This window comes from Phaethon aethereus, assembly GCF_964289735.1.
Source record: "Phaethon aethereus genome assembly, chromosome: 1".
NCBI lineage: Eukaryota > Metazoa > Chordata > Aves > Phaethontiformes > Phaethontidae > Phaethon > Phaethon aethereus.
Window position 1 is genome coordinate 37,760,498 of NC_138575.1, and position 14,151 is coordinate 37,774,648.

The 14,151-nt window shown below is 35.3% G+C and overlaps 1 protein-coding gene across 2 annotated transcripts in view; it reads left to right on the top strand.

Moving 5' to 3' along the window:
• The window catches only part of USP15 (ubiquitin specific peptidase 15), a gene marked incomplete at both ends in the record, with an annotated part of 68,880 nt that overhangs the window by 12,379 nt on the left and 42,350 nt on the right, over window positions 1-14,151 (top strand). For both annotated transcript variants that reach the window (XM_082013942.1, XM_082013941.1), the window contains 3 exons: window positions 3,135-3,262; window positions 8,080-8,210; window positions 10,813-10,939. In XM_082013942.1, coding sequence (XP_081870068.1) covers window positions 3,135-3,262; window positions 8,080-8,210; window positions 10,813-10,939 — 386 coding nt within the window. The remainder of the gene's footprint in view (window positions 1-3,134; window positions 3,263-8,079; window positions 8,211-10,812; window positions 10,940-14,151) is intronic.

Consider the following 14,151-nt stretch of genomic DNA (forward strand, 5'->3'; position numbering starts at 1 on the left):
ATCTGATTTTTCAAGTGGACTACCTTTGCGGTATTCACGGAATTCTTAAACTCTTACTCATGTGATCTTTAAATGAAATAGGCTAAATTGCCTATTGAAGACTTCAGTCTGTGTTCTCTTCCCCCCTCCCATTTCTGGGGAATAGGTGAACGTGGTATACCTTGGGCATGAATTGGATGGAGAATCTGTTAGAGGAAACACTTAAAACCTTTCTACATTCACTGTTGAGTCTGTACCTCCAAAAGCATTCTTGCCTTCCTTGAGCCAGATCATATCTGAACACATCTGCACCTGACTATTGACTGTAGAAAAGGAAGCACATGTTACCTCTGTAAAATTTAAACCTAAGTTGTTTAAGTTTTTTTTCTCTCCTTCTATTACACTATTGCTTAGGACATGATAGTAAAAATATATGAAATACTTTAAAGCGTACTGGGGTGCTGTTATGATGTTGCTTCACTTCCTCTATCTATTGCATGGTGGAAAACATGGTGTTTTGAAGGAACTTTTCAAGTTTTAAAGTTTGGATGTGAAATAAAATGCATGTGGGACTAGAACTTACTCAGATTTGAACTAGGTAAGTTTTACCTTTTTTTCAGCATTAATAAAGTTTGAATCTGTTTATTTTTGTAATTGCCTGCTTTTTTATCTTTTTACTGTGTTTTATTCCAAATTTCACCATCTTTAATGCAGCTCAGCCTTGTCCAGTCTTGCTGCTTCTTAAATTCTAAACTTGCTCTAAACAAACCCAAACGTGTCAAGCGAATTCTGTCACAAAACCGAGATAATCGGTGCTGGGCCAGGCTACTTTAGAATGACTCAATATTATAAAATCAGTGATGTTAAGTATCTCATCTTTCTGGAACAGGACTTCAACCTTGTTTGGTGGCATTGTGCCCGAAACATCTTCTTAAGTCACTGTTTCTGAGTTTGATAAGAGTGGAAAAGGACATCTTTGCAGTAAAATACTTTTCATATACATTTCCTTAATAATATTTGAAACTAAACTTTTTTTATATATGGTTTTGGTTCAAAAAGCAGTTTGAGACTGTTTTCTGACTGCTTGATTAGGTGTTTAAAATTTCAGAAAGAAATTGTGTATTGCAAGTTCAATGACAAAGTTGTGTACAGAACAATTTCAGAAGAGCAACTTGTAGTACTTCATGACTCTTGAGCAGCAGTAACAGGTTGTGATGACAGAATAGATATGAGACCAAGTGTTACACGTTAGGTGATCAAGGTACATGTTCCATAATATAACTGGCATTGGTAAGGTAAATTTGGTCCCTAACCAAAGTTCTGACACTGGCAGAACTATGTCTATAGCAGTTGAGACACATCTCTGCCTTTGCTGTTTATGTTTGCTTAGGGTAGTTACAAGCTATGGCTAGTAGTAATTTGTTCACAGACTCATTATTACTGTTGATGTAATCATATTTTGAATCAAGACTGTTCACTATGTGAATTAGGATGCTGTTGTCATAGATGTTGTAAAGATGCCCTTGAGAACCTTAGTCTTTGATGTCTTTGAAGGAATGTAGGGGAGGTAAGCATCCAAAAGCCCATGATGATCTTATGTGTAGCTTTCTAATGCCTTCTTCCTCTTATTTTCCAAAGGACTTTTACCTATAGATTCACACACTTAAGAGTATGATCTGTAGAAAATGCAAAATTGCGATTTATTGAGAAGAGAATCTGATAAGTTGACTACAAAGGATCCCACTTACTGAGTACTACTCAGTAGTAATTCCTTCTTTACCAGAGTTTTGCTAACAGTACTTCTGGAGGCTGACTACAGGCTTGATCTGTGTGTGTAAGAGAGGAAAACTGGACTTGAGAAGAAGTAATTAAGACTTACATATCTTAGGTTTTAATTATTATTGTAATTACATCATTTAGAAGCACAAATTTAAGGCCCTGTTAATGTATTTTTTTTTAATCTATTCAGTAAAATGTATACTCAAGCAACGCTTTTGTACTATGGTTACAAGAATTGTAGGTGTTAATGCTTTTGTTCTGTGTTTTTCCATGGTGTTCATGAGTAACTCCTAGAGAATGATTGCCTAATAAAGCTATATGTATTAGCAAACTAGTATTTGAATCACCAGGAAGTTTTGAGATGTTTTAAAGGTTCTATAGCATATTCTTGGTACGCTGCAAATAAGAGTTCTGTAGTCAAATACTGGAGAAAAGAGTGAGGAATACCTATGAACTTTAGTTTGACCTAGTGTTTCATCCGGATAGTGGTATTCTAACATGTACTAGGGTACTAGCAAAAGGGTTGGTACACACCGGAGAGAATGAGATGGATACTTTCAGGAAAGACAAATAGTGAATGTATTATCTTTAAGCAAACAAACAAAAAACCAAACTCAACCCTGAGGATCACTGAACAAGTTTGGTATCTTAATCTTAAAGAAATTCTGGACAAAAAGGTATAAAATGTAGGAAACACTGGACTTGGTGAAAGCCAGACTGGCAACAGTTTAATCTGGGTAGAAATACTGTGGAGCTGAGTTTAGAGATATCCCTTTATATGGAAGTGTCAAGTTGATAAGTTATATGTAGGAGGAACATCTAGTACTGCCTAAAAAGCAGAACATTTACTGTATGTGTTGATGCTGACTCAAAGGAAGAAAACACTTAGACTCTGGTTCTTGACAGGACATCAGAGTTCTAAAGTTTTTCCAACTTACATATGAATGTTATAAATAAAACGCCAGCAGGAAAAAATATTTTACTAAAAGTTCTCCCTCGTTTTTTGAAGGGCTGTCTAGTTATAAAGATTTAACTTGAATCTCCTGAATTCACAAACTGAGAACAGGAATTAAAGCTGATGATATTTCATGCTAAAAAGGGAAATGTTTTTTCAACTTGCCATTCTTCAACTTCTGATGTGTTGTATTGACAGTCTTGCAAAACTGTACTTGCCCACTATGATTAGTGGGATCTTTAATTGCCCACAATTAAAGTCCTTGCTGGTAGGAGACACTGGCAATGGTTAGAAGACCAGACAGAAAAACATTCTTCATTTTGCAAGGGTGATGGATACAAGTGCATTAATATGAATTAATTGCTACTGTAGGGAGTAGTAGTATGCCAATAATTAATTTGTATGTCTTCTTCCATTTAAGGTATCTAGTGGATAGTCGCTGGTTCAAACAGTGGAAAAAATATGTTGGTTTTGACAGCTGGGACAAATACCAGATGGGAGATCAGAACGTGTACCCTGGTCCTATTGATAATTCTGGACTTCTCAAAGGTAACTGCCTCTGATTGTGTAATAAGTCAATACTAACATTTAGTGCAAATTTGTTACAGGTTGTTCATCTTCTGTAGTTGACACTGTAAATGAATCTCAGCATTTATCAAAGGTTTGTTTGTTTGTTTTCACACTGTGTCAAGGGAACTGGAATAAGTCTCCCTAATAAATTACAATTTTATAAATAAAATTAGTGGAACTTCTTTGCAGTGGTTACAGAATATTTAATAATGTACAAATTACTGATTTATAATGATATTTTGGGATACCTTGGGAGTTGAAATTTAGTCAAGTTGTCAAATAGCTAGCCTGAGTTCACAAAGATTTTTTTTTTAAGCTTAACTAAATTGGTTGATTTAAAATAAACTTTTTAACTTGAACTCTAAAATTTCTTTTTGTAAATGAGCCCCAAGCCCTTACTTTAATTCTGGAACAATTGAAGAAGAGGTATTACGCAGTTCAGTGATAACATAATGTGGTGTGAAATGATAGAGGATAATTTCCTGGGTTTTTTTGTGGTCTTCTAAGTATGATTAAACTCTGTCACTGTTACGGTTACTCAGATCTGACTGACTTTTGCTGAACTGTAGTCAGATTTGTGGACACAGGTCTCAGAATTGTTTCCCAGATATTTTAATCTTCAGGTCAAATTCTATATTAATGTCCAGTATTGACATACCATTAGAGCCATTAATACTTAATCTGCAAAATCTAGCGGATAGAAAATCTAGCAGATAATTGGTTTCCTGCTTTGCAGTTACAGGTAATGTAATAGTACTGCATAATTTGTTTGCACATAGTAATACAAATTTTTACAACTTCATGGGATTTATGATGAACTCTGACTTTATTAATTCAAAACTTCTCAACTGTAATTAATATCTCATTATTTTACAAGTTAAATGTTAAGGTGATTGCCTCTTGCATAGGACTTGTCATACCATGGTGCATTAGTTGTCAGTGTGAGTGAGTGTGCATGTCTGACAGTGATTAGTATCAGTGCCTTTGAAGAAGGTGCTGTATTGTCTTATGCATCTATATGTTCTTTTCCATCCACAAACCTAAAGGTCTTTTTGCTCCAGGTGAGTGATGTGTTTTGTTTTCCGAAACATGAGGATCTAGATCTTTTGTATATTCTGGTAGTAATTCTTGGAGTGAGGCAGGCATGTTCAGGTGATACTTTTCTTTCCAGTTAAAATCAGATGTTGCAAAACCTTTTTATCCTCGATGAGGCAGCATCAGCTTACTCTCTCTTCTATGTCTACCCACTTAAAAAAAAAAGGTTATTCCTAGGTGCGTGAAGCACTGTGTTAGTTGATCTGTATTATTTGTAACTTAATCTACATACATGTTCAGATTATGTTTAAAGTTACTGTGGATATGAAGCCTTTATTAGGGTTAGCTGTCCAACTCTAAAGTCATGTTAGCCGTTTTGCTAAAAGCTCCTGAAAATCTGTATTGTATCGTTTTGACACTTGCCCATACTCCTTTCAAAATAAACACAGCATCCAGGTTTATGAACTTCACTTTTGCTCATTCATGGTTCTAAAACTGTGGCTCTGCATTGGCCATGATATCATGCATCTAATTACAGTCTGACATCTACTGTTCCTGTGTGAAGGCAGTTTTAAAATTAAGGGCGTTAGTGCTCAGGAAATAGTAGCTGTCTCCTTCACCTCTTGCAAAGCAGCAATCCTCTGTACTAAGTTACCTGTGTAGCATAAATTGAACTTGAAAATGCTTGTTTTTTAAGCCCGTCTTTGGCACGTAGTATGCCCTAGCTGCTGTCATACTGCACTCCTTAAATGTTAAGTCTGAAAATTTGCATCTGATTTGAAGAATAAAATAATATAAAATGGGCATGCTTTCTCAGATATTCTGCAGTGTAATGTAGTGACAAGGAAAAGTATTATTAAATTCAAGACTGACTCCAGGAAACTGAAGCAATATGTTGTGCTTATAAATGCTGCTCCCCTATTTCCAGAACATTTGGATGAAGTGAGAGCAGTTAGAAGTTACAGGTAGAGATTTCCATCAATCTCAACATATGCAAAAAATGTTGTTGAATGTAATGGAATGCACACATGCCATCTTGAAAAGAAGAGAGATATAGTCAACTTCAGGTTAGCAAAGCAAACGCAAGGAAGCAGTCATTTGGAATAGCTCATTGTTCATCATAGAAGTGTTGCATATGAGGGACTGAATCATCAGTCAGGGTACTTCTTTGATGGAGTAGGTTCTGAAAAAATTATACTAGAAAAAAGAAAGACAGAATGGAATCCAAATTAAGTCCTCTCACTATGAACTCCTGTAGCAGTATCAGTGCAGAAATACAGTAGGAACCTTTTAAAGAGATACATGGACCTGAAGATGTGTTTGTGGATTTCTCCCCCCACTTTGCTCCCAATTATGATGGAACTGCCATATGCATAGTGTTGAGTGGGCCAAGTAAGAATTGGTAGTGCAAGTCGTAAATTATTTCAGCAGATGTTTCTTGTAGATAGCTCTTGAATATAGATTTTTTTTTTTTTTTTTTTTTTCCTAATCAGTCAAGACAGCTTTGAACCAAAACTTAACCCTTGAAAGTTGTTACTTTTACAGCTAGGATGAAACAGCCTGAGGGGAAAAAAGGAAAGTACCTTTTAAAAAGGTGCATTGACTGAAATCTCATTTATTAGGTCACATTATTATATTTATCTCCATGAAGAACTGAGTTCTTATTTACTTGTACGTTCATGGAGATGTTCATGTGAAATTCCGTTTTACTTTTTGCTCAAGAAATGTAGGTACTATGTCTCCCAAAGACAGATCCAAAGTCTGAGATTTTCTTCCACTTCCCTTTGTTGCCTTCTGTGTGGCTCTTGTATTTTTTCTTGCTGAAATTGCTACAAATACTTTGGCTATTTCTGAACTTGATTATCCCTTCTTCTAAAATAACTTCATAATTCTAATACTTAGCTGGCTGTATTTTGGGGTTTTTGTTGTTGTTAGGGGGTTTTTTGTTTAGCTCCTGCTACTAAGTCATTTATGATTTTTGTGAAAGAAAATGCATGCAAACCATATTGTACCTTCTTGACTGCATGAAGTCATCTCTAAACTGCACAGATTGCATATTATGGAAACAGCATCTTTTTGCCATGTCTGAGCAGCTATTGGTAGTAACAAGTATTGCACACTTAAAAGTACATGAACTGAGAACAGCATGCATGTCCCATGTTTTACTCGCGTATCAAGGTACTTAGCTGGAGAAGGAAAGAGGGAGTCAGCACTAGCGATAAGCTAATAGGAGCAGAAGAAAGCTGTGCATCCTTCTTTGCCCGTATTTTCACTATTTGGGTGATTAAAGCAAAAAGCATTGCTTTTTTTCCCATATTTTCCCTTAAAATCACAAACCCTTTAAACCAACTGAAGGTATAGCAAGTGTAGGAGATTTCTAGAGTCTTGGTAAGCTGAAACTCATTTACTCTTCACACCAGGAAGTGAATGCGTCTCTTAAATGTCCTCTGTAGTGTTGCCCTCCTACAGAAAAGGTCATGTTGAAACATGTTTTGTTAAATTCTTACACAGAAGAAAAATATTGAATAGTTGTTATTAAAGGACCTTTAATTTTTAAGTGTGCCTTTTTTAAAGCTCAACATAATTTTTTTTTAATTGAAGTCACATCGTGCTGTGTTTGCTCAATCTGTACAAAGGACAAACAAGAGAAGTACAGAAATAGGATAAAATGAGAGGATTTTAGTGCTTTTCATATTTGCATAGCATGTACTTATTTTTGTACTTACAGAAAAACGAAGGTAACGGTATTCATTTTGCTCAGAAGTATTACTTTTAAAAAAAAAAAATCCAAGAGGAAGGCCAATACCTGAAGCAATTTGAGATTATTTAAGGTTACTTTTATGCTCAGTTTTAATTGTGCAGTGAAATTCTGCAGTTCATTCACATAGGACAAGGAAAATAAATAGGCTCTATATTTATTACAGTCTGATTATTCTTTATACATAGTTTACTTATTTTCATACTTCACTAAATTTGTCATCCTGATTCATTCTTTGGAGATGAATGTGTGGGTCTCCCTGTTTGATCTCCCTCTGTACAGAGGGATATTTGCTGGCCTGTAGTTGGGTACTTCCAGATGAAAAGACAGCTGGCCTAATTGTCTGAGGCTCATAGTGCTCAGATCTGGAATCACCTCTTACACATACAGGATAGCTGCTATCTTACTAGTGTAATAAGGATTAAACCAAAGCTAAAAGCATGCTACTGATGTAAAGAGGTTGCCAAGTTGTACTTCTTTCAAGTGCTGCATCTCACTGTCCCTGTGAAAAATTTTGGAGGGACTGTGTTTCTAGAGCACATAGGATTCTTTAGATAGGAGGGTTGTGCCATGTTATTTTCCCAGTCTGACATGGAGTGAATGACTTCGACCTTTGTCTTGGATCTACTGTAACTACCCATTCCTGCATTTTCAGTGAAGGATGCAACTGTAGCATTAAATGGAAGAATCTGTGGTGATGTGGGAATATGTGCAAACTGGGTGGAAAAATGGATTGGTTTCTCTGAAGGCTTACGGTTGTACGAGGGTATGCAGTTGTCACTCTTGGATTCCTGAGTATAGGAGTAGTACCTGTAATAGATGTGCTGTGCATGAACTGGATAGCTTGCCTAAACAGTTTCAGAAGAGTTTTGCTTTGAACACCATATTACTGATAACAACTGTGGCTCAGAAAATATTTTGTTTGCTATTTATATGAAGTGTTACATTTAAAACTCAAGTAACAGAATTACGGTATTTAAGTAAAAATATCTTTCTCTTATAGATGGTGATTCTCAGTCTCTCAAGGAACATCTCATTGATGAGCTGGACTACATCCTTTTGCCGACCGAAGGCTGGAATAGGCTAGTTAGCTGGTACACACTGATGGAAGGTCAAGAACCAATAGCACGCAAGGTACTCTTAAGTTACCTACTGGGATGAATATAATTCAGATATAGTCCTGCGAATATGCAGGAGTTGCACAGGAATTTATTAGAAGATTTTAAGTCATGGACTATGGTAATCATATAGGCAACTCCTGCTTTAGTTGCTTATAGATATCTAATTTTTATTCAATTTTATTCAATTTTTAGAGGCTTAAGTTTTTAATATTGAGAAATGAGGTTGCAAAGGATAGAATTTTTCCCTGGAAGTAAGCCCTCTAATATTTCAAGAAGAACTTGCTTTAGAAGCGTGTAAGTCTATTAATGCAAATGATTTTGTAATTCAGCATAAACCCCTAAAACTGTATTGACTATATTAGCGAAAAACCTAGCTCTAATAATGTTAACACTGTCAGAGTAATTGCTAGTTCCTTTTCTGATAAGCAGTGTCTTCTGTGTTCAGCAGCTTGCTAAGGGAGGGTTTTTTTTAAGCAAAAAGCTTACCTCAACACAAGTAGTAGTCCATGGTATGGTGGATACTGTGGCCCTCTGTAAGTATGAGATACTTAAATTAACATCCTTGATGTTAATTTTTTTGTGCTCCAGGATATACCATCCTTATTATTAAAGTGATGTGAAATTTTACCACTTTATTCTTCATATAATCTTGTTAGTTTATATTATTTCTTAAGTTTTAAAATACATTCCGGTATGTTTGCCATTTCTAAATTGACCATTAGGGCATATTCCTTCAGTTACAGAGATCTTTAGAAAGAATATTATTGTTAGAATTTAGTTTGATATGACTTCTGGTGTAATACAACATTTTTCCCTCCTATGACAGGAGTATGGTCTAACTACATGCATGCTGGCTGCTTATGTGAAGTGCATTCCTTTCAAACAAATGCCAGATTTAGCTATAGAAAAAAATTTGTGTCTTCAAGATTCATTTGGTCAGCAATAGAAGTAGTCTGTTGGGGTTTTTTAACATTCTCTTTAATACAATATAAGAGAACTTTTTTAAAGAGACATTCCTGGAAAGTCTCTTTCTTTTTCTCTAGTTCTGTAAGAGCTGAAATCAATTAAAATGGCTCTCCTTCTTTAAAGATGTATCTGTTATCAACTTGTTACTGTTTTTCCTGAAGATGGATTTCAGCAAACTGAATGTTCTTCCATCATCATGGTAAAGTAAAAGTTCTGTAATTTTTTCACTTTGGGGAGAAAATGGAAGGAGAGAGAAGGGAAATTAGAGTAACTTACCTTCTACTTGGACAGAACTAACTGGAAAAATACATGGGATGTACAGGTAAACTGGCATAGCTTCATTGTTTTCTGTCAGTATGAACAGTAGTTATCCTCCGAGATGCATATTCTGGTTCAGAACATTTCTTTCTGATGCTTTTGTAATTTGTTCATGACTCTTCCTCCTGTCTGCCTTAAGGTTTTTTCATAAGGATAGGATGATACTTTTCTATCATGCTCTTCGTTACATCAACTTTTTTTGAAATATGGATCCAAATTTTCAATTGATACAATGTTGCACTTGATCACTGTCAGATAACATTATGCATTTATGTGGAAGGATGTGGTGATACTACCACTGCATTGTCAGTTTTATTCTCAGAAATCTTAGCCATACTACACGATTCTGTTTACTGCAACTATTTTGTTGTTTCTCTAGTAGCTGAAAACCTTACTAAGCTGCTCAAATTAAGATGCATTTTTTATTTAAATGTCATGGTTGGCAGTCATTAAAGCTAAGGCAAACTACTGAACAGCAGTGAAACCATTCACTATTTTTTTTTTCTATGGCACTTGTGTACAGCAGATAGCAGATCTCTCCTAGCAATTAGCTGGTGGCTTTTTTTTTTTTACCTTATTTGTCAGATGTATCATATATCAGGCTGATGGTTATTTTTGGAACAGCCTACATGACTAAGTACTGCAGTTACACTTTGGAAGATCAAAGGGAAAAACATTTAAGAGCTGACCCTGAATATTTTTTCCTAGTTTCCAATTTTATTTAAAAAAAAACCCCAAAACTGTATACCTGACTATTTTGTAATAGACGTTGCAAAAATGAACATATAATAAACAACTGTAATGAGTAGGTGAAATTTCAAATGAATGTATTCATTACCGGAATATAGGTGGAAGATATGTAGGTCTTGCTTAAATACAGGATTTGTTTAAAAATATCATAGCCAGATTTTATTAGGGTGTGCTCTGTTTTTGATAAATATTCTTTAACTGTGAAAACTAGTTCGTCATCTTTTGAGGATGAGCATACAATGAAAGTATTTTGAAATAAAAATAACTTCTGATGTTTCTTATCTTTTGATCAAGTATCTTATCTTTTGGTTAATTATACACATTTGTGATTTCTACTGTACTTAACTCTGAAAGTCATGGTGATGTTACATGTAGGTAAGATCATCAGCGTGGGAAAAAATTACTTTTTCGTTTACTGTATTTCTAAAAAGCTATAGGAGAATTTTAGTTCTAATTTTTGGTGTTTATTAAGTGTCCTACATTCCCTGAACTTCAGTTTCTTGAAGAGTTCTCAAAAATATTACGAAGGGTGTATACGAAAACATGTTTGGACTGACACCTGATCCCAATCTGTTTTTCAGGTTGTTGAACAGGGTATGTTTGTAAAGCACTGCAAAGTGGAAGTATATCTGACAGAACTAAAGCTTTGTGAAAATGGAAATATGAACAACGTTGTCACACGAAGATTTAGTAAAGCTGATACAATAGGTAAGTGCAACTGTTTTTAAAAATATGTGATTGTTACTTGTTTAAATAGTACTTGGTAGCAAGTTCTGAATAAATAAGTCTCTAGGTAAAATGATAGATGAGTATTGTAACCATTAAAAAGGATAGGAGTATAGTCTTGTTTGGGTCAAAATTAAAAGTTAACTATTCGAAATATTTACAATTTTTGATACAATTTTTTAAAAATGGTGTGTTTTATTATCTAGGCATCTGTGTTAACTCTAAAGGTTTACACTTTTCAAGAGGTGGAGAGTGTGATGTTTTTCGTTATCTCTATTGAATTCCATAGTACTTTTTCTTGGCTTTTGGTGTGTAAGAAATAGATTTTTTTCATGTGTTTCCATTCATGTCTTTTGTTAGCCAATACTTTTTAGTCATATATATGAAGAGAAGGGTATATTACAAAACACTAGAATGAATTGAATTTATAAATTAATAGCTAAAGGTGACCTACAAAGACAGTATTCTTTGGGTTGTGAAGTGGCAGGCCAGGCACAATCTTTTACCATAACGGAGTTCTCTATTAAACCTTTAACTTATCTTTCTTTGTAGTTGTTGCCCACTCTTTGAGCATTGTGTCGTTGTTTGAAACCATATTTTGATAACAAATGTGTCTGTGAACATAGGCAAAGATATTGCTGATCATATCAACTCAATTTTTGGTGTACTTGTGCATGTGTACCTGAGATAAGAGTCTTTCAGTCACCTGTATTTGTGCAGTTAGAATTGTATTTTATGCCCTTGGCACTTTATGCCTAACCATTATTCTTTGTTTACATTCTTTGACAGCAATGTAGGGTAGGTGGGGGGCTTGCTTCCCTTTACATTATGGGTAGTGACTTATACTTGCTACCCTTTAATTCTTTGCAGATTGCTTACTTTTAAAATGGAATAATTTTATAGTTAAATAAGTAACTATCTGCTTGTATTAGAATAAAAACTTTAAAATTATGAAATTCGTCCTTGAAACAAGGCTTCAGTGTTGTATGTTGTTAGCCTTTTTGAGATCTCGTTTAACATTAGAGAATAATGAAGTACATCTTCCAAGCAAACCCAGAAACTTAGAAGAAACAATTTAGTATTACCCTTCCCTGAGGACCAAATACAAGCTCTTTTGCAGCTATACTGAATTTAATTGTATCATTGGAATTATAGGTAATGGATGCATTTCTGATATTTTCTTTCTCTAATCAGAAGCAGGGCATTTTGGAATGACTGTTAATTGGAGGTGTATTCATTTTTTCTTAGCAGAGAGAAAATTACAATTATGAGAAAATTGTCGTAAAGGGTAATGAGAAACAGTCAGGCTCGCTGGCAACCCCTTTCAAGACACTAGCCTTATGTGCTTTCCTGAGATGTGGATGACATGCTCTTGGGAAGCCTTAAAAACATGCCCTTTCTGAAGGTGAAGCTTCTTAGGCAGAGCACCAAGCAGGGCCATCCTAGCCATGATATCCAAAAGCGTTTGTATCTTAGAAGAAGAGCTAGAAAAATTAAAACCACTTTCAGGAGTGGAAAAATAAGTGATCCCTGAGGTTTTTCTTTTACCATACGTTAATAAAATGGTGATTTTTATTTCCTCCTCTGCCCCTGTCCTTACCTTAAGTATATTTAAGGTAGTTCTGGAATTCATCAAACGTATAGCAGAGATGCTTATTATATCAATAAATAATATGCAGGAGGAATTTTACAGAATCTTCATTGTTTTTCACCCTTCCCTGTATATGCCAGTAAGGGATGCATTTTCATTATGGTTGTAGAATTTTGTAGTACAGAAGAGCCAGTATCAGGCCCACTGAAGTGAGTGCACATAAGGTACTATGGTCTTTTCAAGAAGTTTTGAGTTTTCTACCCACCATCTTTGGTTACATTATTTACTGCCCTCAAAAGATCAGTATAAGACCTTCCTTAATTCACAAACAACGAAAGTTTTGGAGCACCTTAAATACTCTAAGCACAGTATAATAGTCACCTACCAGTCTTCAAATGTGTGTTATTTGTGGAATACCTTTTCCACTCAAATAGAAACTAAGCTAAGCTGTATGTCAATAGTTTAGTACAAGGTAGGAAAAAATAATTACAGAGGGCAGACCTGATAATGACAGTCATTTTCTTGAGGTGGTACTGAACATATCTAATGTCTTCTTTGGACCTTCTTGGGAATCTCCTACAATTGAGGACTCTTGCCTTGGAGGCAGTGCATATAACTGTGAGACTGATTGATGACTAACTTTTGGGGGGTAGGAGTGTTTTTTTTAATTCTGGAAAGAAAATGAGCTAGACAATAAATGTAGTTCAGGCAGCATTTCAGTCTAGTTGTTTTCGCTGATCCTAGAGGGCATCACGGCTTCTGGGTGAAAATGAGTTAATGATCCATTCAGGAGTATTAATCATATGAAAGTATGATAAAACTAAGTCATCAGCTAATGTGTAGGCCTTTTCTACCTTTATTCAGGAGTTTTACAAACCACAATGACAGAAGGACTGACTGTAGCCTCTGTTATGGATGAATAGGAGTCAGGTTGTGTCTGCAATGGCATAAAACGATTCCAAAACTGAACTGATATTTTGTAGAAGATTACACCAGTGGCTCTGCATCTAATGGACTTTTGGACTTTTGCTAGTAAATTATCTTGGCAAATGGCTTTGATTCATCTTTCCCTTTAATTTACTGCAGAATGCAAGAATGTAAAACTTGCTGCCCTTGAGTACAATTTATTCTGGGATCTGTGACTAGCGTTTCCATTCTTTAGGGAGCTGGGATTACTGTTTCATAGTAGAGACGAACATCTTACTACAGTTTCCTTTAGCCAGTATTTGCAATAGCATTAGCATTTAGAAGCCAGGGTGTACTTGTATTAGGATCCACTGAACTTCTCCAACCTCTCATCAAGACTCTTCCACATAGTCTTGCAAAATAGTACTTAAATCATGCAGCTGTTTTTTTGGAGGTGCTATCTGATAGGGTATATCCTGTATGTGATCTATAATCTTTAACTCTCAAATGTAACTATCTCAAATTGTAGCTATATAGCTGATGGATTGAGGGGCATCTTTAAAGGGCATTTTCTTCCTGTCCCTTTAGACATTGTCCTAGTACTAATCATCTTATACATGGGATGCATCTAATGCTACTAGAGGAGAACCCAGTATACAGTATGTCAAAGACCATACCTCTTTGAATGTAATGTTTT